Genomic DNA, 23,915 nt, shown 5'->3' with positions numbered 1-23,915 from the left:
CAAGTACAGTTGTGTCTATCTTGATTAAATTACTTCATATTAAAAAGAAGTTCTGGCTAGTATTGTTTCCAAAAGGACTCATCTAGGTTTCCTTCAATTAGCCCTCCTCCTGTAGAACCATTTTTTAAAAAGTCAGTTTTCACTGGGGGTGGGAGAGCTGCAATAAATTGAAACTTTCTTTTGCTTTCAAATTGTTCTTTTTAGTGATTTTTTTAACTATGCAGTTAAATGACTCTAGCATCATGCTAATGACATGATTTTTTTGTACCAAGCAGATTTTGGGAAATGGCTCCATTGCATGAATTCAATAAAGGTAGCCTATATAAAAGAAATATAAGAACCATGAAGGAAACTGTATATAGGGTTTGCTGTGGAATGTCATTCTGTATGTGGTGAATGTGTTGTTCTGATTGGTTGATGAATAAAATGCTGATTGGCCAGTAGCCAGGCAGGAAGTATAGGCAGGATAAGCAGACAAGGAGAATTCTGGGAAGAGGAAGGCTGAGACGCCAGCCTGCTACCAGGGAGCAGCATGTAATGGCACAGAGGTAAAGCCACAGAACATGTGGCAACATATAGATTAACAGAAATGGGCTGAGTTTAAGTGTAAGAGCTAGACAGTAGTAAGCCTGAGCTAATGGCCCAGCAGTTTTAATTAATATAAGCCTCTGTATGTTTACTTGGATCTGAGTGGCTGCAGACTGGGTGGGACACAGGAAAACTCCAGCTACAAGGGTTCAAGAATTTTCTTTTTAAATTGTATTTTACCTGCATGGGTGTTTTGTCTGCATGTATGTCTGTGTACCATGTACATGCATGGTTCCCATGAAGGCCAGAAGAGGGAATTAGATCCCCTGGAACAGGTGTTACAGATGGTTGTAAGCTGACATATGAATGCTGAGAATCAAATCCCAGTCCTCTGGAAGAGAAGCCAATTCTCTATATGCCACTTGGATTCAAGAATTTTAGCAGTCATTCTGTAAGAAACTATTAAATTACAATGTCAAGTTTACATCCTTCAGTCTCACAGATTCATGTTGCCAATTCCTGGTGATGCATTCTTTAAGGTTCCGCACCCAAAGCCTGTGAGACTCTTAGGGGCAGGAGGAATCCCAGGATGAGGCCAAGTTTAAACTGTTTCTTTTAACTCTAAAAGTCTCAAAAAGATGTTACCATGGGTTTCACAGACCCCAGTGTCAACCTGTCTGTGCAGCTGAAGCTGGTCTCAACCTTGCACCTGCCTACTAAGTGTTGGGTTTCAGGTGTGTACTAGTATATCCAAATGACACACTATTCTCTTTTCCCCTAAAGCTTTATGTGTATGTATGTTTGCCTATATTTGATTATGTGTACTACATCCATTAAGTACTAACAGAAGCCAGAAGAGGGCACTGAATCCCCTGGATCTGGAGTTATAGGTGGTTAGGTGGTTATAAGCTGGCCTATGTAGGTTCTGGGAACTGATTCCTGATCTTCTGCAAGAGTAGTAAGTATTCTTAACCACTGAGCCCCCATGATACCCTATTCCAAAGCTAAATATTTAAAAGTACCTAAATTAGGGATTGGCAAGCATTTTCTAAGTAAAAGGTCAGATAGTAAATAGTTCAGGCTATTTACTGTACTATATTCTGTGCCACAGAATCTCTATCACAACTCCTCAGCTCTGTCACTGTAGCATAAAGAAACTCCAGATAGCATGCCAAGCAATTAGTGTAATGGATGCCAATAAAACTTCATTGACAAACACAGGCTGTAGGCTAGATTTGCTCAGGGTCCAAGTATTTCTTGTCAACTATAGTTTGAATGAATTCCCCTGAAGAGAAATAGTTCTTAAAAAAAGAAGTAACTTCTCAGTGAGAAAAAGAAACATGCTGGAAATAAGATCACACTGTATACATATAGGAGAGGGGAACTCTGAAAATACAAAACATCATTAGCTCAGCCAGTTAATATTTTTATTTTGAATTTTGTAAAAAAAAAAAAAAAGCTTAGAGAAAAACATGTTAAATATTAGTAAAGGCCAGGAAACCACGAGGCTAGCTTTACAATAGCAATCTAAACAGCTATCTGAAGGCAAACAGTAAATAAAAGGGGAGCGAGGGAAAGCACTTTTGGGTTCCTACTGCAGTTTTCCTTATTGCACATAAAAGTTGCGGATAATTCCAAGTCTTTAATATTCACAGTTAAAACACATTTTGATGTCATTTTCTAGAAAATTCTCCCCAAATACACTCTGTCAGCTCTCTAGAAAAAGTTCACCAGAAAGTCCCATCATTGCATGTTAAATTCCCCCTATTCTGCTTTAAAAGTTTCTTTCCAGCTAGTCAATGAATCTTTATGGTCTTCTCATTTAATTATCTTAGTGGGAATATTCCAAAAAAGAAGGATCAGGTAGATTTAGGTTAAAAAAAGAAAACCTAGGAGGAAAAAGCCCTACTGTGAAGTTACACTTTAAATAAGTGCTTCCAGCACTATATATATCCACAGATTGAATACCCACAAAACTGAAAAGCATCCCCTGTTCCTCCAAGGCCTGCAAGTAGAATCATCATAATCAGCCCTCAAACACCCTTGCAGGTACCTATCCATAAATACCAGGATAGTCACTTTCTGAAACTGCTTTCAACAGCAAACCATCAGTGCTTCATGCTATTCATTTCTTTTTTGGTCTCAGACAGCCAGGCAAATTTGCCACTGGCCAAGACTTGAAGGTAGACTGGGACATTTAGAGATTATTTTGTGCCTTTTAATGGTGCTCTGAGAAGATGATGGCCTGTGCTGTGTATTCTCATATCCACTTGAGGCCTTCTCAAAAAGCAGCACAACAGATAGACCCTCCTTTTACTGATCCCCAAGGCTTGAGTGTCCAAACATGGCTGCCTATACGTTCCAAATGAGCCACAGTTATAGTATCCCCTGCTTTGGAATATAAAATGAACACAAAAACTTTAGTTTTGCTCTTTACAATTTGCTAGCACTTGGTGATAAGATGTATCTGCTAATTTGACAAATGTCTATGAAAACTGAAAGCAGGAAAAAGTTTGTTTTTACAAGTAAGGTGACTTGCTGATGTCCCACGCAACCTATGTCAGAAGCTCATTTTCTAGTAAAAGGGGGACCTGTAGCTCCCCCCCCTCCCCCCCCCGTTTTGGGTAACTGTTGCCTTGTTTGCTGACCTTGACCTTGATATCCTCCCTATGCTAATTCCCTGCCGGGTTCCACCCTCCTGAATGCTTAAGCAAAGTTTCTTGTCTGTGTATCCTGCATAATGGGCGTTAACAGCTTAGATGCAAGATTGTAAAACATGGGTAGCGAACTTCTGCCCTCTGGGGTTCTCCCATTGTGCTGTAAGCCTGTATTTAAGACCTCCTCCCTCCTTTAATAAATGACATTCAGCAAAAAATAGTATGGCAAAAACAAAAACAAAACTGTGGCAAAAAAAAAGTTTGTTTTTAGGTCCTGTTTTGAAAGAGTTGTCAAGGAATGCTTTTCTGGTTTGACATCTAATTGACACTCGTTCCTATAATACTTCTCTATGGATTGTTCAAACTAGGTTTTAAAAAGGGGTAGAGTCATTTTAGGTACCAAAGATGTAAAAGCAGCATCCAGATGTGTTCTTTCTAAATTAAACTCTTGGCCAGTAGAGTTTAAGAGTTAAGTCAAACTTACTGCCTCAGAACACAACAGCTGATGCTAGCAAATCAGTCTCACTTAAAAAACAACAGAAGAGCTCTAACTCAACACACAGGAGAGGGTCTGCCCCAACTTAAGAGTCAATATCAAAAGGCAGGTGTGAGACTCAAGTGCCCTCCCTGCAGATGACATTTTAGATGGATGGTGATGTCAGCTCTGGGCTACTTTTAGTTCTCTTAGAACTCATACTGGGAACCAGGCAGCTTACAAGAGGATGGTCTGCACCTCTGGTGAGTTGCTCAACTGTTCTCTGATCTCAGTGGTGTTTCTGCACCGGGGAACCAATGGTTCACATTAAATATCTGACACAATTACATTCACTTCCACTGGAGACAAGTCAAGGGAAAGGCTGTGGAGGAGAATTGTGAAGCAGACATTTGTTTTGGAAGGAACTGGTCTTTGCTCTGGATGGACTTGCTCACATACAGATGAGAACTTTTTCTTTTCTTTCAAAAGAGATCTTATTTTTCTATGGAACCACAAGGCATTTAGAGGTCTAGAGGATCCAACCCAGGGTATTCCTTGCTGCTTGATGAGACATTTGATATCATAGTGTGGTTTGTTTAGCTCCAAAGCATCATGGTCACTCTAGGAAGTACCCTGGATGATTGAAGTTGATATGCCCTTTCTATGGTGTTGCTAGAAAGAAACACACGACCTTCTTTAAGGGCCAGAATTCCTTCTCTAGGAAAGCTTGGGCTTTCTAGGTAGTTCCCACAGGAGCATTATGAAAAGGAATGAGTGGGTTTTTATCTTCTATAAGTACCAGTGCTGACATGTGACAACAGAATGACTATAACCTTTTCTGGCAGTGAATAGACCTACCCTTATTCTGTTGAATAAGGTATATGGACTAACAAGACAAAGTTTGACCACAAAAAGGGACTATTAATTTAATTCCATACTGAATTGAAAGGACGGCTTCCTAGAATCCTTTGTGTTGGATTACTCAGCAGCTCAAAGACAAAAGCTCCCTTCCCCACAAGTGGGAATAAAGATGACAAGTTTGAAATTCTTCTATGCATATACTCAAGTCACCCTCCTCTTTCCTTCAAGTCTCTTTATTTTCATATGGAAGACAACCTTGAATTCTGCAAAATGAGCACAAAAGTTTTACAGTGGCCTAATCTGCATTAGTAATCAGTTTCATTTTGTCACTAATGATTACTAAACAAACACTTAACTCAGTAGGTCATTCCTTTAACTAAGCTTCCAAAGGGTTCCTTGTGAGCTTTATCCAAAAGGCTCAATCAACCCTTCTGCACAGGAGGAATCCTAGAAGTTTCAAAACAAACCACACATGCCAGGCCCCACTCTGAAACTGCAGAACCGAAATCTTTATGTTACTACACCTTTAATTGGCATTTTTATTTTAGTGCTTGGGAATAGAACCCTAGCCTTGGCATGCTAGGAAGTGCTCTATAGCTAAGCCAAATCCTCAACCTTGAATTTTTTAAATCAAAGGCCAAAGATAATAAGCAGTCTGAGTTCAGAATGCCTGATCTAGAATATTCCAGTCCTCAGAGCTGTTATCTCCCTCAATTCAGAATGAACAGGTTTGAAAGATGACTTTGACTACTTTCTTAGACAAACCTGACCATTACTCAGCAATTCCAGTCTGGTTTCCAGATAGCTGGCTTTGAAGCAGGCAGTTTCTGGGCTTTGTGGCACCTCTACTTTTCTTCATGCAGCCTGGGCACAACACTTAAATGTGGAACCACTTCTATAGCTGGCTTCATCTTTGAGAACTCCTGAGAAGTCAGGGTGAGTCTCTACATTTTGCAACCAAAGATCAGGGCCAAGTTTCAAAATAATGAAGAGTATAAGATCCTTTAAGAGGAACACAACAGGATTAGGCTAAGACTAGGTTGTCAAAAAGATTAAATAGGTGATGCCACTATTGATGTTCTAGTGCTTATGAGCACTATTTTTATGCAATGAGAAGAAATAACACCACATTATAAAAGCATCTTTTAGAAATCGGGTTACCAAAACATCCAGCATTGTAAGACATGGGAAAAAAAAACTCTAAGATTTCTCTCAATACTTTACCTACTTTAAGAGTGAATAAATTAGGATAGCTCATCAAGAAAGAATTAAATTGAAATGCTATATTTCAAACCATGTCCATTTTAACCTGGTGCAGTAGCCTCTCCACCAAGAAAATGACCTCTCTTTGCAGGACACATGAATTCCTAAACTTATTCAAGAGACACATGAATTCCTAAACTTATAGAAGACAGGATTTTCTACTGGGTTATGTCCATTACTTTGCTTCTGAATCCTTATTTAGCCACTAATATTGCATGCATGCATCAGTTCAATGTCTGAAGTTCTAAGTCTTAAGACTTCTATGGAGCACAGCTGACCTCACTGATCAGAACAGGAGTCTACAGTGCAGAAAGGAGCAGGCAGCCCCTTACTATTTCCTTTGCTGTCTGTGCTGCATATAGGGCTGCTGGAGAAGGTGGTATTGACTCTGCAGTTCTGGGGCCTTAATGGAGATATTTGTATGATGGCAGCTATTCTAAGACTTTCATTGCTGTAATGGGCTCCTCAGGTACCCTGACTCTGGAAACTGGATGAATGGGATAGTTCCAGGTCTGATGGCAGAAAGCAAAAGTATCTCTCAATATACCTCGGAAATAAAAATGTCTCAATCAAACTTATTCTCAACAGCAAATGTCTTTCTCACCAAGTATGCACAGAAGGGAATATTGACTAAAATGTTCTACATCTTGACCAAGAGTTGACTACTTTTAGTTTTCATTCATTATATGAAGAATCCAAGAGTAAAAAGACACAGAGAGAATTAAGTTAGTTTCTGTTTTGAACTCTCTGGGTGAGCTACTTGTACCTCACAGGAGGAACCTTTCAGCTTAGGAAAATATAAAAACACAGAATCTGAAACTGGGAAGTGCTATGGGCCATCTGCAGGCCTGCTAAGCAACTCAGGGAGCAACTAAAATCCTCCAGGAGAGAAATCTAGACTTCAGGAGATAGGGGCTTACAATGCAAGAATAAGAATCTATTGATTGTAAGCCTAGCCTTTAATGGCTGAGCCATCTCTCCAGCCCAATAAAAATGAGAAAGATGAGGTACAGAACCTACAAGCCAATGTTGCAGGCTAAGCTACTCAGTACAACCATGACATGAAAAGAAAGAGCATGAAAGTATAAAGGCCTGTTCCCCTCAACTTGTTATGAAGAGGAAGAATGAAAATCAACCACAGCCATTACAAATTCTGCAAACATAGGCTCCCAGAGAATGGGCAAAACAAAAGCCAGGAACAAAGAGGAAACTATACACCTGAATGGTTACAAATTGATCATCAGGGACAAATTCTAATGGAAAATGCTGAATTTCTTCCACCAAAAAGGAAACAGAGAAATGGCAGATGATACAGGAACTATTACCTCAGACAGAGATCATCACACTGGGGAGCTGACCAGGGTGAGTATGTGGGGCCTTTCCTGTAAAACCTCGAAAGAGCAGCTTAAAACAACACAAGAAAGCAGTGCAGAATATTGAAGTCACATATAAAATGTCATAACCAAGTAACACAAGATACACTGAGATTTGAATGATGAAGATGTAATCTCACGACAAGACTGAACTTTCAAGAAACCCAGGAAGCTAGAGTTACAGATTCAACAATGTAAAGAAATGACCAAAAGAACAGCATTTCCAGCAGCTGCTCACTACTGCATGTGATGCTCGTACCACTTCACCACCATGAAAAGAATTTTTAGATGAAGAAGCTTTACAGGAGCCAGTTTTCATCTGGGATTGGAGGAAAAGGCATCCCATAAGAAACAGCCAGTTGGTTAAAGCAACACTTTTTTAAACAAGACTGCCTTTGACCACTAGAACTCAGAAGATGTTCAGCTCTGTAGTGCCTTCTGGAGAAGTTCTGATTTGGACAATCTTGGGGCAGGTTCATTGGCCACAGCAAAGGAAGCCTCAGAGTGCATCCAGAAGTTCTCCAGTTTGCCTGATGGATCTGACTAAATCTTGCCCTGCCTCACTTTCTACTTTACCCAGACATGATCCTATATATGTGAACACAGCTAAATATACCAAACATAATTCCTGAAGAAAGTAAACCAAGTCAGGCTGGAAGAAAAGGTTTAAAAATCAGAAGTGGAGCATGGCAGCAAAACCTGGACCACAAGAAGATTGCTACATTCTTTGACCAACACCAACTCTCACACACAACAGATGAGTCATCTTTGATTCCTGGAGTTATCAAATTTCACAAAGGAAGATGTGGTCAGAGGTCAGAATGCCAGTCATCTAATAGTTTTAAAAAATCTGATTTTTTTTTTTTGTTGTTGTTGTTTGTTTTGTTTTTGACTTCCCTGTCTTCTCTGGAAGAGCAAAAATGCTAAGTCATTTAAAGGGCTTTGGATATATTTTTTAGTAACAAAAGTTCAGATAGAAATAAAAGCATCAGAATGATTTTCATCTTCTAGGTGTACCAATGGGAAAGTAATTATAAATTATAATTATAAGTATTGAAGTTTTTGTCCTAAAAATAGTTGGCAGTGGAATTCAGTCTTTACCTAAACATATACATTTATATAATTTATAATAAAGCAAGTTCTATATTCTATTTAGTGTGATTTTGTAATTACTTCTTTTGGATGTTTTAAAATGAAATTTATGTAAAATAAAAATAAAGAGTTCTATCTTTCTTTTGCAGGTTAGTTTTTCACATTAAAATTTATTTCCTCTAACCATAGTCTACGGCCTCTTCCATTTCTTCCTGCCTTCTCCTCCCTAGCGAATATCCATGTTATCTCAAACCCTGTGGTAGATAAACCTCAGTCTATCAGTTACCTTCCAGGCAGTGGGCTCACATAGTAGCTTCCATCAGTTTCTCAATACCTCCTGTCCTCAGATTAATTAAAAAAGAAGAACAGAACATGATTTGCCTTTGGTTTTAAACATTTCAGTAACTCTCTTATAGAGGCTTCCAGAGAAGGAACTAGACTTCTTTCCCCATATTGAAATGCTCTTGGAAATGCCACACACACACTTTTTGCAGTGCTGGGAATGGAACCCAGGGTCTTGTACATTGTAGGCAAGTACTCTAGCACTCTGCCACTGAGCTAATGCCCCAGCCTATGGACAAGCTTCCTAATCTTTAGCCTAGGAGCAACACAGATAGAACAGCTAGGACTCTAACAGGAGGATGCAATTGTGTAAGTCTTCAGAGCCAGGGGCTCTACTGTCTGGGGTAACACCAGCATATAGTACCATCGGGATTCCGATTTCAGTTTCCTTTCTTCACTGTCTTTTGTCTAACTTGTCATTCCAACTTGATGCTCCTTAAGCCAGCTAGACGGGCACTACAGCACAGAGTTGAAGCCCCTTATCTGCCCCACCATGGTTAGATGCTGCAGGCAGATGAAGTGAGAAACCATTAAAAGCATGCTATTATTTTGCTTAACTCTGAAACAGCGGACTAGTATATGAAAAAGTGGGAATAGGTCTGCCTTTGTCTTAATTTAGAGACACTTTAGCTTCACCATCTGAGTCTTGGGTCAAGTTTTGGTGATGATAGTTTCAGAGCCCAATGAAACAGAAGCATTAGTTTAACCCAGTCAATGCCACACCTCAAACACACTGGGGCATTTGGCCATCCTCATCCTCATGAGAGCCTCCCTGATCCTCCAAGACTTAGGGGGAAGTCATGCATTTTCCTGCAGTGGAAACACAAGGGGGGTGCCCCGGCTGGAAACCTTCTGATCACCCATTCCCAGGTCTCGCTCAAGCACTTCCTCAGAGCTGCTTTTTGTTCTCCGACCACCCTCAAGACTTGTGGAGGCTGTGTAGGAGCTCGAAGAGCCATTTGCAGTCACAGTGCTGTCTCCATAGGTCAAGGTGAGGTCACCCTCCGTCAGGATGAAATCAGAGTCATCTTCTCTCAGTGGCTCTTGGTTCTGAAAGGTACAACCAACAAAAGGGGAGCCTGAGATTTTCCAGGGCTGGGGCCAACCTAACCCCAAATCCTCACATCAGAAAACCAAGGATTTGGGGGCTGCAGAGACAGTGCAGCAGTTAAGAGAACTTGCTGTTCTTGCAAAGGATCCAGGTCCAATCCTTAGCACCCAAATTAGGCAATTCACAACTGCCTGTGATTCCAGTTCAAGGAGATCCAAAACCCTCTTCTGGCCTTGGTAGGTACCTGCACACATTTGGTACATATACATACATATACCCAGGCACACAAATACACATACATGAAAAATAACACAAATACACATACATTAAAAAAATCTTAAAAAAAAATCACCTAAGGATTTTATGAAACTTGCCTGCCTACATCCTTGGTATGCTAACTGGATAGAAACGATAGTGTTTTCATACAAGGCACTGTTGCCTAACTCAGGATTTAGAATACCAGAAGCAGATTAGATTTCAGACGCATGATAGCTCAGGGGTTAGTGTCTAAGAGAAGAGCAGGCTGGCTGCATTCTCAACTTCCCCATGCACATAGAAATGTTACCAGGAAGGTCATAAATAAACACTTCAAATAGGCTCTGCTTCTCTCCTATCTGAGCAGGTCTTCTGGGTGGATCTGCTGCCTGTTTATATATAAACAAGCCTTTCCCTTAGTCTGCAGGGGTGAGAGTAAGCCACAGTGAGGATTTCCTTCTTGTTTTCCCTCTACTGTCTCCACATCTTCAGCTGGATGAAGTGACTGATTGATGGGGAGAATATGCTTTATTGACCCTCTATTAAATATGTGGAAACGACACATAAGCGCCTCCTACTTTGAAGGGCATGAACACTGGCGTCACAGTAGGAAACCTATGCTGTGAGAATTCATGGAATGTGCCTAAAAGTTGTCCAGCTGACAGGAAGTAGTTAGAATTTGTGTTGCCTCCAGCCTAGTTTGATTCACATAAAGAGATATGAAAAAAATCAGAAAAAGGCCCAGAATGGCATTTCACATTAGGCAATGGTTGTAGTCAAATAGGTAAGATTAAATAAAGCAGGCTTAACAAGGTCATGACTACCTGAAGCTACCAGATGGTGGGGAGAGAGTCAGGAGACAGTGTGAGTTCATATAGACTTTGACATTCTCCAGTGGGTTTCACAAGCACAGCAAAGGAAACCTTGCTCCTGTCTGCACAGATGTCTGTCCAATACTATGAAGGGTTTTCTCAAATGGCAAATACAGTGTCAGGACACCCCAGATGTCTGTTCTATAATTTCCCATCAGCCCTTCCAAACTCATCTGAAGTCTTATATCCTCTAGACATCAGGATATAAGAGACTCCTCTATCCATCCCCCTCAAGTCATGTTGCACAAAGCTATGGATACACACACACACACACACACACACACACACACACACACACACGTACGTTGGCATGTAGACCCCCCATCTCAATGATAAACCACTCAAGGGCAATGTCTCTTTCTTTTCTTCTTGCCTTCCTAAGTGGTGCTTAGTTCACACAGGCTGAGCTTCTTTAGTACAAGAATTCCAAGTCTAAATTGGTCCATAGTCCAAACTTTTGAGTACTATCTCCACCTTTCTATAGTTTTTAGTAATTGTACAAAATAACAGGTTTTATCATGACATTATGACATGATGCCACAAGTCTCATGATTCCAATTTTGTTTCATGTATGAAATTATAAATATAAAATTAACTTTAGGCTATGTGTACAAGATATATTTGAGACATGAGTTATAGTTAGTGTAAATAATGGAGGATGAACACCTCAGAGCTCTCCAAACAAAAATATCCTAAAGATGATGAGTAAGGACCACAAAACAGGTATCAAATGGACATGACCCACCCAGTCAGCAACTCTCACCTAGAACTAACTAGAAGAAGCCCCTCTACTTCTCTCAACTTTGGATTCCTCAATTAAGAATACTTTGATAATACTTATCAATTGATAATACAATGGATAAGACTTTGCTTTCACTCAACAGGAGGCCTTGCCATATCTGGAGGTAGTTGAGATGCTGGGCAGAAGAACCTCAGCCAAAATGGGCAGCATCAGCATCAAGGGTGGCTCTTGTCTTGGTAGTTCAAGACTGCATGAGTGTGTGGAGCTCAGAGCCCAAACATTGTTCCTAAAGCAAACCCTGAGTAGCCTCTTGAACTGGTGAAAGACATACTTGATTTCTGTGACTGTAAGAACCTTACTGAGTTTATATGGTCATCAGACTATTCCAAATATCCCTAATCTCTGAGAAAGGGGGCAATTAGTAAGTTTCAGATTAGAGAAGGTTTTTAAAAAGTGGCTTGAAGCTTTGGGCTTAAATGCCCCATCACAGCCTTTTTTTTTCCTCTTTTTTCCCCCAGTGCTAGGAATGGAACCCAGGCTTTCATAACCACTAGGCAGGCATTCTTTCACTGAGCTACATCCCCAAAGGCCTATTTTCTTATAACTTGACGTAGTCTACTCCAGGGGTCACAGAAGAAGGCTCACTTGTATAGGGGAGGAGGAACTGGGAGGCTTAGACATCTTTAAGACAAGGAGGTGTGAATGCTGCTCTCTTCACAGTGGGTAAAAATGTGAGGAAAAGACTGAGGCAGAATTACATTCTTCCATGGCACAATCCACTCTTCCAAAGAGACAGCCCAGTTAGCTGCTTTACAAGTGCAAAATTCTGTCACCTGTGTTCATGCATGCACATTGAATGTTCATGTGGATGTGTGCATATGTGCATGCACCTGCATGTGGAGACCAGAGGTTGATATTGGGTGTCTTCTTCAATTGTTCTCTACCTTATCTTTTGAGACAGGTTCTCTCACTGAACCTAGAGTTCACTTATTGATTAGGTCATCATGCCAGTGAGTTTCACGGTTGAGGTTATAGATCTGCATCATCATGCCCAGCTTTTTATGTGAGTGCTGGGGATCCAAACTCAGTTCCTCATAATTGTATGGCAGGCTTTTACAGACGGCCTCTCTGTCATCTTTTCAATGGTCGCCTTCCTCTAAGGTGGATGAGTAAGAACCTTAGTTTTTGGTGGTCTCTCCCACTGCACAGCAGCACTGAATTTCGGATGCACGGTGACTTGGTAACTGCAATCCTTGTTCTCAAAGGAAGAATATGGCATCTAAGAACTCTGCTTTCATCTTGGGTCTTTTTTGTATGGTTGCCCTTATCTGCTATCCCAACTATGCTAGCTATGGCATACACATCCCTGTCATGTCTCCTTTCTGAATGTGTAACACATTTCCTGACCCCATGGTTGAGGGCCCTTCTCCCTCAGACCCTGGTTGGTCTTCTACTTTCTCATCATTGATGAAATCAACTGTGAATTACTGAATAATTATTTGGAGACCTGTCTTAAGGTCTCAGTTTTGTCCATTACTACTCATGGGGCCATGGACAGCCTGCATTATCCCTGTCATTATACTCTCTTCAACTATATTGCTGCAGCATTTGCGCCTTCGCAGTGTGCTGACAATGAAACAAGCCTTTGGCAGCTATGAGGCTGAACACAAACCTAAGCAGCTCTTTTCCCTCAGGGCAAAGACTATCATCTTGGGATGGTGAAAGAGAGATGAAGAAGGAGGAAGCTCTATCTTCCTTTCTACTAGTTCAATTGTAGACAGCTGCTTGCTCTCTCCACCTATCTGCCCTGCAACCCACATTGGGAGCTCAAGTTCAGCCCTAAGTCTGAGACATCCATGGCAGGGGCATTCTTTTCCTAAGTGTGATGACTCCATATCTAGCACCAGAAAATGGGAAGAGAGGACCTAACCAAACCAATAAATAAACTAATTGCAAAGGAATCCTTAACTTGGTGTGCTGCTTTGTGGTTTGTAGTATGTATTGATGAACCTTATTTAATGTTCACGCCAGCTGGCACTAATAGGCCCATAGTACAGACAAGAAAACAAGTGTAGAGTACTTCAGTAGCCTGTGAGGGCTTGAATTGCAATCTGGTCATTTGGATTCCCAACCACAGCTGCCCAACTGGGAAGCCATATAACCTTGTTAAAAGGTTTCCCTGTTACTGTGCCAAAGAGATGAACACACACACATACATATACATACACACATACACACACACACACACACACACACACACACACACACACACACACACACACAGGCCATTTCTGATCATCTTATTAGAAGAGCAAAATTTATGGATCTGGAGTTTGGAGTGTGGTTTTTTTTTTTTTTCCTAAGGAAGAGAGTATCTGTTCAGCAGGAACACAGCACCTACATGCAGTACTTACATCATACACCTGGGGACTGGTCAGACATCGAGCTAGCAAGCCACACCAGGCTGGGAGAGTGGTGGTTAGCGGGGGACCGCTGTGGGTGAGAATGGGCTTCAAGTAACTTTAAAAGGGGAATTAAGGAAAAATGGCTGCAATGAAAACATATACAAAACAGAATGCATTTTTAAAACCCAAAGAGTAATAAGTTGTCTGACATTCTACACAAAAAGCCTCCCTGCCTCCCATTTTCTCAGTACAACACAGGTAATCCTTACAGCTATAGGAACAAAAGATGAAGATATACCTCCATGGTGTCTAAGTGCACATGGGTAACTCTCAGGGTACTGATTTCTAACAGTCAGTTTAAAAATGTTGAATTAATTCAATCAAGCACAACAGTACACACCTGGAATCCCAGCACTTGGGAGGCTGAGGCAAGAGGATAATGAATTTAACCACGACTTGGGCAACACTATGAGCTTGTCTCAAATGGTAAAACCCCCAAACAAACAATCCAAACCAAGCGAACAAGCAAGCAAAAAGAACACTGGATTCATTAGAGTACATTTCTTACTTACCTAATTTGGTTCCTTTAAGGAGAAGACACTGAGGTATGCTTCTAGTTGTGAATTGTTTAATGCTTTTAAATAATAGAATAACTCTTTGTTAAAAGATAGAAACAGGGTTCTGTTGGAGCTCTCTGCAAACAAAACAAGCTCTGTTCCCTGCTTTGGGCATTTCAAAGACAAGCCCTTTTTGACTCAAGCTGAGAAGGCCTGGAACAATTTCCTTTAAAAATATGTATGCAGATGTGTATACAGTTTCTTAAAGCTGTTTATATTTTAAGTTAGTAAACAAAGTAATGTGTTTCATTGTGGCATTTTCATGCATGTATGTCATTTTACTTTGTTCTTATTTGTGCCTTTCCCCCATCCTTCCTATCCTATTTCCTAAGTGGTGTTTAGGTTCTCTACCTCCCCTAAATGGCCCCTGCTTCTGCTTTCATGTCACACATATTTTATTATTCTCTACTTAAAAAATAGCTCATTTCTTTTTTAAAATCACTTTAATCAAAACTTTATTATAAAGAGCTTGCAAATAAAAAACATCACACACTAAAATACAGTTCATCAGAATGAACTTCTGCACAGTTAGAATAGCCAAAGCTATGGAGCCTCACACTGGATTTTATACTTTCACTAGAGAATATGCTTTTATGCATGTATCTATCATTATCTTTTTTTTTTTTTTTTTGGTTTTTCGAGACAGGGTTTCTCTGTGTAGCTTTGCCTCTCCTGGAACTCACTTGGTAGCCCAGGCTGGCCTCGAACTCACAGAGATCCGCCTGGCTCTGCCTCCCGAGTGCTGGGATTAAAGGCGTGCGCCACCACCGCCCAGCCGTATCTATCATTAAAACCTGGAAAAATCCATGCAAATTAGAACTAGATCCCCTGGAGCCTGAGTGATGTGGACCATCTGTAGCTGACACTCTTCTCTCAACATGCCTCTAAATTTTTCCTAATTCTTGAAGTTTATTGTCCAACTTTATTTTCCAAATCAACAATTTGGTCTTTGCTATGTACAACTATTCATTACATTGGGGGGGGGGTGTGCGGTATTTTCTGAAAAGCCTGAGGCAGGGTCTTATAAAGTCAAGGCAGGCTGGCCTTGAACTCCTGATTCTCTTGCCTCTGCTTCTCAAGTGCTGAGATTATAAGCATGCATCACCATACCCAGACATAAAACTAATTTTTAATTTCCAAGATTTTTTTTGAACTATTTTCTAATAACTTGCCCTTGTTTCATGACTGGAAAAATCTCCCATTTCTTTCTAAAGATTCTATCAGGAAATGTTTTGGGTGTTTATGGTTTTTGTTTGCTTTTTGCCTTCTAGGGCAAAGTCTCACATCCTGAAGCCCAGACTGGCCTGTAATTCATTTTGTATGCTGTGCTGGCCCGGAACCTATGTATGGGTTTATATCATCATGCCTAGCTAGAAGTTTTTCATAGTAAACATCTGCAATCATTTAATATTTCAGCATCCTCATACACTGGATACATATACTCCCTCATGTATGTATCCAGTCTCTTGGTTCATCAGGTAGGATGGGGACTCCTATTATGGTATTTAAAAACAAAAACAGAGAAGGTGACTCTGGACAGAAAAATCTGTTGTCCTCAAGATCTGTTTCCCTACTAACACCCCTCTCTGTCAAGGGTTTCTACTTTCTCTAAATGTCTAAGACTGAGGAAAAACAGCTACTAATCAATCTGTTGACAAGAAGGAACTGCTACAACTGTTCCCAACAACAGTCTTGAATAAATGAGCTAAGCAAACTGGCTAAGACTCAAGACTGCCTTTGACTCTCTTTTGTCTGCTGTAATTCCTTCCACCTTTCTTCGGCTTTTCAAGTAACCAAAAATACCTCTTTTGTGATTTCTATGACACCTGGGAAAAGAAGGGAGAGTATGTGGACACTGAGCCTTTCATCTTAAACTGGAAGCCTGTCAGCCCTATTTTAAGGTTTATGGGGGTTCTGTAAATCAGTAGAAGTCATTCATATTCAACTCAACTCCCTTCTTTTTTGAGATACGGTCGCATGTTGCCTAGGTTGGTGGCTGTGATTATTTGAATGAGAATGACCCCCATAGACTCATATATTTGAATGTTTGATCCCCAGTTGGCAGAAATGTTTGGGAAGAATTAGTAAGTGTGGCCTTGTTGAAGGAGGTGTGTCATGGGGGTGGGCTTTGAGGTTTCAAAAGTCCATGTCATTCCCAGTTAGCTCTCTCTCTGCCTCATGTTTGTGGATCAGATGTAAGCTCTAAGCTACTGCTCCAGCATACTGCCTGCCTGCCTGCCTGCCTGCCTGCCTCCTCCCTGCCTGCTGTCATGCTCCCACCATGATGGTCACAGACTCTAACTAACCCTCTGATATTCCCAATAAACTCTTCTTTCTATAAGTTGACTTGGTCATGGTGTCTTATCATAGTAATAGAAAAGTAACTAAGACAGCCTCCAACTCACTATATAGCCCAGACCAGCCATAAAGTTGCTATGGAGCCTAGGCTGGTCCTGAATTTATGTTCCTTCTGCTTAAGTGCCATGGTTACAGGTGTGCACTACCATATCATGCTTGCTCAAATTCTCTTCTGATAACATCAAAACTCATTTTTAATGGATTTGTGATGATGTGGAGGTAAAATGAATCATGGATAACTTCCTCATCTAATTCTTTAGACTATGATCACTTTAGTTTCTGTTCCCTGAATTAAGAAGTAGAAATGCCAAATTCTCTAAATTTAGATTTCGATGGGACTTTGGAGCTCACCTCTGTTTCTCTTCAAAGAGTAAATGTTTGAAGAGAGTCCTCAATCCTATGAGCTGTCACAGAAATACAACTTAAAGCTATAGTAAAATATACAATAATAAAAGTTGCCAGGCAGTGGTGGCACACGCCTTTCATCTCAGCACTTGGGAGGCAGAGCCAGGCAGATCTCTGTGAGTTCGAGGCCAGCCTGGGCTACCAAGTGAGATCCAGGAAAGGCACAAAGCTACACAGAGAAACCCTGTCTCTAAAAACAAAACAAAACAAAAAAAAAAACAAAAAGAAAAAAGAAAAAGGAGAAAAAAAGTCAACCGTTGGCAAACATGTGGAGCAACTGGAACGTTCAAACACTAGAAATGTGTGAAATAGTATCACCACCTTGGAAAACTGCCTTCTAACACTGAACCTACACATGTCTTATACACCAGCATTTTTTCTCCTAGGTACAGTCCCATTAGAAACATACACACAGTATATCAGACATGTATGTATAAGAATGTTCACAGAAGTTTTCTGCAAGTGGGAAATAATCTGATACTCATCAATAATAGAATGATAAATTGTGGGATAGTCATACAGTAAAATACTATGCAGCAATAAGAACAAATGAACTAGAGATAAACACTACATGGATGAATCATACAAATAAACCAGACATGAAAATAGGTATACACTGTATATATGTGTGATTTTATGTTATATATAAAACTGAAAAAGATAAAACTGCTAGATGTTACTAAAGTTAAAAGTTTTTTTTTTTAAAGTGGCTGTGGCTACACTTGGGGAAGAAGAATACTGCTTTATGCCAGTTTTTTGTGTTTCTTGATAGTTTAATGTTAAATGAATGTGTTTATTTTGAGACAGGGTCTTATATAGCTAAGGCTGGCTTTGAACTCATTATTGTAATCCAGGTTAAGCTTTATCTTTCAGCCCTCCTACCACCACCTCTTGAGTGTTGGGATTACAAGCATATGTTTCCATAGTTGGCTCTTAGTATGTGTATTGACTGAGAGAATTTATAATTTAGGTATGTTTCTCTTCATCTTCTATACTTCAGAAAGAGATTGCTTTAACATTTTCAATATCTTCAAAAATATTTATAATAAACCATCTACCCATTTGATCACTACATCAATACAAAGTACCACGAAGGTTTATCTGTTTTGCCTTTAATTTGACTTGACAAGAATAGGGTGTTCCCTGCATGTGGCCCTATTGTGCTAGTATAAGATTAGGTTAGATTAGTATAAGATTAGATATAATTGGCCAAATTTAACCAAGAGGAATTATCCTTACCACAGGGATGGTCCAAGCTTCCCCTCCCTTCCTAACTGCAGGGCAGGTTCCTATATAATTTTAACTAGTTTACCTACAAAGGCATCATTCCCTGGACACAAAGCTTTTGAGAGCCACATGAGTCTGCCAGGTTACAGGTTATCCACTCTACTGAAATATCCACATTCCTCTTGGCTAGAGAGATGCTCACCATGACCACCTATGGTTGAAAGATTAATGCACTTGTCCCAGGAGAAGACTGAGTATACCTGTCCCATGCACACCTTTCCTTATTCATCAGGAGTGTCACCCACTGACAATTCAACAAGTGGATGTTGTCACGAATGTCTCCTGAGCCAGGGGGAAGGCAAAAGGATACTTGTGATCAAAGCTGTACCACAGCCTGAATATCCATGCACTCTCCTGCTTTGTCCGGCTTCCTCCAACAGAATCCAGACCATCCTAGAACAAACCAGAGAAAGGGACAATGAGAGAAGGGGGAAAGGCTAGTTTTGAAACTGTACTTGTTGTGTTTTGCAGTGCTGAAGATTGAACCCAGAGCCTTGCACAAGCTAGGCAATTGCTCTCAACATGGGCTCATTCAACTACAACTTTCCCAGAGCTAGAGCTCACAGTGGATCACGACATACTACTGCAGCTTCAAAGATGCAGCTCAGTGGTAGAGGATTTATGTAGCATGCACAGGGTATTAAGTTCAATGCCCAAAAACACACACATGGAGATATATTGAGAGGCAATATTCTAGCAGAAATCAAGCAAACACAAAAGGAAAAAAATCAATTCCCAAAGTAAAATGGTCTAGTCATGTTTATGGGTAGATGAAGCCAATATTATCATAAAATCTCTTTTGGCATTTTTAATTTCCCTCCAAGTACCTTTCAGGAGTTAATTACCTTACAGTTGTGATATATTGTATACCCCAATAAAGCTTGTTTGGGGATCAGAGGATAGAACCAGCCACTAAATTAGACATAGAGGTCAGGCAGTGGTGGCACACACCTTTAATTCTGTCACTCAGAAGGCAGAGATCCATCTGCATCTCTATGAGTTCAAGGTCACACTGGGCTACATGAGAGAAACAGAACCAGGCAGTGGTGACACATGCCTTTAATCCTGGGAAATAAATGGCAGGACACAGAAAGGTATATAAGGCGTGAGGAAACAGGAACTCTCTCTCTTTAGGCTGAGGATTTCATAGAGGTAAGAACTAGTGGCTGGCTGTTCTGCTTCTCTGATTTTTCAGCTTTCACCCAAATATGTGGCTCTGGTTTTTTTTTTATTATAAGACCTTTTAAGATTCATGTTACATACAGTGGTCTCGAGCCATACAGGCCAAAATTGTGCATGGCCAACAGTAAAGATAGCTTGTGTAAAATGAATTTTCCAGGTTTTCCCAACATTGGCCTAGATAGACGACAAAGCTAAATTTCCTGGCAAACTAGCCCAAGGGCTCTTTGTGGTCCCAGCCCAGGTTTCCAGGTAACAGAACTACATATCTCTCTACTAGCTTTAGGGGCCAGTGGCCAGGGAAATAAGAGCCAGGCTAGCAATTGTGGAATCTTTATCTACTATAAAGTAGCCAGTTCCTTGTCATTCCTCTCAAACATCCTCACCACTTAATTTTCAGTATCTGTAAGATCAGGCATTCATTTGAGGTTTAAGATGTCTTTTCTACACAAGTACTCTATAAACAGTACAATTAATATAAAAATTAGATTGACTTCAGCAGTTTGAGGGTACTGCTTGGATTCTATATTGCTAGATAACAGGTTCTCAATTACAGTTGGTGAAAGACACCTATTTTTATCACCATCCTCTTAAATACTACAGAGAGAGGCAAGTCTGAAAGTGAGGAACAATCAGCGATATATACTGAAACTTGAACCAAAATTACAAGTAATTCTAAATTACAGTGAGTGTAATTCTACAGCGGTAACAAAGTTAGTTAGGGATATTTGAGAAGACGAGCATATAGAATAGCCTTCTATATGACATGAGCAAGCACTATTTAAATTCCATTGTAGGGGTCCTCTCTCCCCCTTGACTTGTTGGCCACCAGGTCAAGAGGGGAAAGAGGCAGAAGGCGCAACAGAAAGCTTTGTAAGTGGCCCAAGAGCATGGGTGGAGTCAGCCCTCCAGGAGACAGATTTCAGTGAATTGGCTCAATTTTATTTCATAGTATCAGGAATATATAGGATTGGGGAGCCTGGAGACAAACCCTAATTTATATTAAGTGGCACACTCCTATCATAAGGCTTAGTATGTGGCAGTAGGGTCCTACCACAGAGCTTCTAGAGCAAGTCTTCTTAGCAGGGATCTGTGCCAAGGATCAAGCTAAAGATGAATCGGGCATCTGGTTTAGAGACAGATTTTAGATAAGGTCAGTTATCCAGGCCCAGTGACATTCTCCAGATAAGGGCAGGTAAAAGCAGGAAGTTCTGCTGGAAGAGGGAGTTCCATGTTGCTGAGTTTATTGAGATAAGCTGCTAGGCCATGGGGAGGCTGTGACCTTTGACCAGCCAGCAATGTCGTCCAACATTCCACCATCAAAAATCATTTAAAAAATAGTTGCCATGGTATCTGAAGAATGCTTACTGATGGATATGGAAATGATCTAGCTAAATATGCCCTTCTGTGCATGAAAAATATACATAAGGAGAAACTGCACAGACCAATTTTATTTCATATGTTTATAAAAACAGGTGGGAGAAAAGGGACAGAAAATGGTCTCCATTTGCTGATAACAACTGTTTCTCTGAGTAACTGTTAACTAAGGACAATGCTAGAAAGATTTCAAAATGCTATATGACTGAGTGGAAAAGTGGTAGACGGCCTTTCTGTGGAAAAAAAAAACCTAATTATTTCCTTTGTAAGTTTTGAAAAAAGATTTATGCCTCTCTCTCTCTCTCTCTCTCTCTCTCTCTCTCTCTCTCTCTCTCTCTCTCTCTCTCTCTCTCTCTGTGTGTGTGTGTGTGTGTGTGTGTGTGTATGTGTGTGTGCTGGTACCCATGGATCCTTCATGGCTGGAGTTACAGACAACTGTAACTGAATGCCATATGGGTGCCCAGAACTAAACTAGGATCTTCAGAGCAGCAAGTACTCTTGTCTGCTGAGACATCTCTCCACTCCCATAAAATTTTACTAAAGAAAAAAACTAGGAAAATGATAAACATCATCAAGGACACTACAACCAGGGCTTCTTAAACTTTTTCTATTCATGTCCTCTTTTCACCTGAGAATATTTTACATGGCCCTGGGTACATATAAAAATCAACTACTTACTGATAATAAATCATAAACTTATCTTAAAACAGTTCTTTGATATACATATAATTTACTATTTCTAATACTAAAGATGAAATTAGTTTTCATACTAATGAGATGGATATGCTTCTTTTAATATAAATCTTGACCAGTTATTTGATACTTAAGGACACAGAGCATCTTCAACATTTTTCAGATCAGTATTTTAATATAATTAATATAGAGAATGCTGTCTCACATAAATATATACACAAAATAGAAAAAGTATTTTAAGGCTATTTCAGAAATTGGTGGAAATTCTACTGCTGTGGGATGGTCTTTCTGTACACTGTGTCACTCTCATTGGTTGATAAATAAAGCTGTTTTGGCCAATAGCCAGGTAGAATAAAGTTAGGTGGTACAATCAAACTGGAGATGAAGAAGGGCAGTCGGAGAGATGCCAGCCTGCTACCGGAGGAGCAACATGTACTAGAACACAGGTAAAGCCACAAGACACATGGTAGAACATAAATTAATAGAAATAGGTTGATTTAAGTTGTAAGAGCTAGTTAGTAATATGCCTGAAGAATAGACCAAATAGTTTGTAGTTAATAGGAAGCCTCTAGGTGATTATGTTAAAAGTGGCTGTGGGACCAGGGGGGGACACAAAAGTCTCTGGTTACATTCTACCTAATCCAAAGTCAAAATCCATGTAAATTTTTTTTGTATGAAACTCAAGGCAGCAAGTCAAACTAACAAAAGGTCACAAAGCAATATGCCTGCAACTCACAAGAAAGATAAAATGACCTCAGGTTCCACAGGAAAACTCAAAAGGGAAGAAAACTGAGTCATAAGTTACAAGTATAAAGTGGGAAAAAAAACAACAGTGCTAACTTTTTTAAATGGATGTTTAACACTTTCTAGCTCCAAAGAGATGGTGCCAGAGGCATGATTAAAGACAGGAAGAGCTTCAGTCTGCATATTGTAGCTCTGAGGAAATCAGGGCAGTTTTCAACTACTTTAGCTCACAGAAGTCATGAAAGCCCTTCCTATGGACTTGGAACAGCACAGGGCTGAGGCGGGTAGCCACTGTGGAGACAGGTGGGGCTTCCTTCCCCTAAACTTGGAGACTGGGATTCCCATTCCTTTGTTGCCCATGAAACAGTCAAAAATTGATTCTGTCACCATACTCTTCCACAATTTTCCACCAGAAGGGTGCATATCATGTCTTTAGCTCAGGTTCCTTCTAGAGCCTGGCACACTCCTTTCTTCTTCCTCTCTTACATGCATACCCCTTCCTGGTGAATTGCCAATGGTCTTTCAAGTCTCTCTGAGAAATGTTTCATAGGTAATAAGTTACTCCAAGAAGTATAGATGTGAACATCAAAGATGGTAGGTCCTGACTTGTGCTGTTCCCTGGCTTTGTGACTCTAGGCAAGTTACCACACCTTTCTGTGTTTCAAGGATCTTATTACCTAGAAAATATTAACAAGTATCTACCCTGTGGGATCATTATGGGGTTGTGATACTTACTGCAATACAACTAAGAAATACATATATTTGGTCTTCACACCACTCCCTGGCACAAAACTCCTAAAACCCTTGGGATTTCTTAATCAAAGGGTATCTTTTTTTGTTATTTATATGGAGTAGGGTTTAGTGATACTTGAACTTAAGTTATCAAGATCACTTTTAGAAGCTGAGAACTGGTTGCCAGAAGAACCAACTATGTGATTAAGAATCAACCTTTGGTTCTAACACCAACCTCCAAGAAGGGGAGGGAGAATGGAGATTTAGTCAGTCACTGACAGCCAACAATTTAATCAACCTTGTCTGTGTAATGGAACCTCAAACAAACAAAAAGTCCTTAAGGGATGGGACCTAGGGAGCTTTGTGAGATGATGGAGTTCTAAGAGAATGGTGTACCAGCAAAGGACATGGCAGCTCCAGGTAGCCCTCCCTACATGTCTTATTCATCTATTTATTCCATCTGCTTATTCATTAATTGTGTGGTTTATAGTAAACTAGTAATGGTAATCAGAGTGCCTTCCTGACCTCTGTGAGCCATTGTAGTGAATCAGAGAACCTGAGGAAGAAGTTGTGGGAGCTCCTGGTTTATTGCCAGTCACTCAGAAGT

At 40.3% G+C, this 23,915-nt stretch overlaps 1 protein-coding gene across 1 annotated transcript in view; it reads right to left on the bottom strand.

The window, feature by feature from the left end:
• Positions 1-8,242: 8,242 nt before the first annotated feature.
• Slc9a7 (solute carrier family 9 member A7) overlaps positions 8,243-23,915 on the bottom strand; it is a 172,348-nt gene continuing 156,675 nt past the window's right edge. The window contains exons 15-17 of the mRNA XM_059250629.1: positions 18,894-18,976; positions 13,926-14,031; positions 8,243-9,641 (exon numbers count right to left, since the gene is read on the bottom strand). Coding sequence (XP_059106612.1) covers positions 9,390-9,641; positions 13,926-14,031; positions 18,894-18,976 — 441 coding nt within the window. The 3' untranslated portion in view covers positions 8,243-9,389. The remainder of the gene's footprint in view (positions 9,642-13,925; positions 14,032-18,893; positions 18,977-23,915) is intronic.

The sequence above is a fragment of the Peromyscus eremicus genome, chromosome X (assembly GCF_949786415.1).
Source record: "Peromyscus eremicus chromosome X, PerEre_H2_v1, whole genome shotgun sequence".
Classification (NCBI taxonomy): Eukaryota; Metazoa; Chordata; class Mammalia; order Rodentia; family Cricetidae; genus Peromyscus; species Peromyscus eremicus.
Note: the sequence above shows the minus strand (reverse complement) of the source record. Positions and strands in the feature narration are given on the sequence as shown.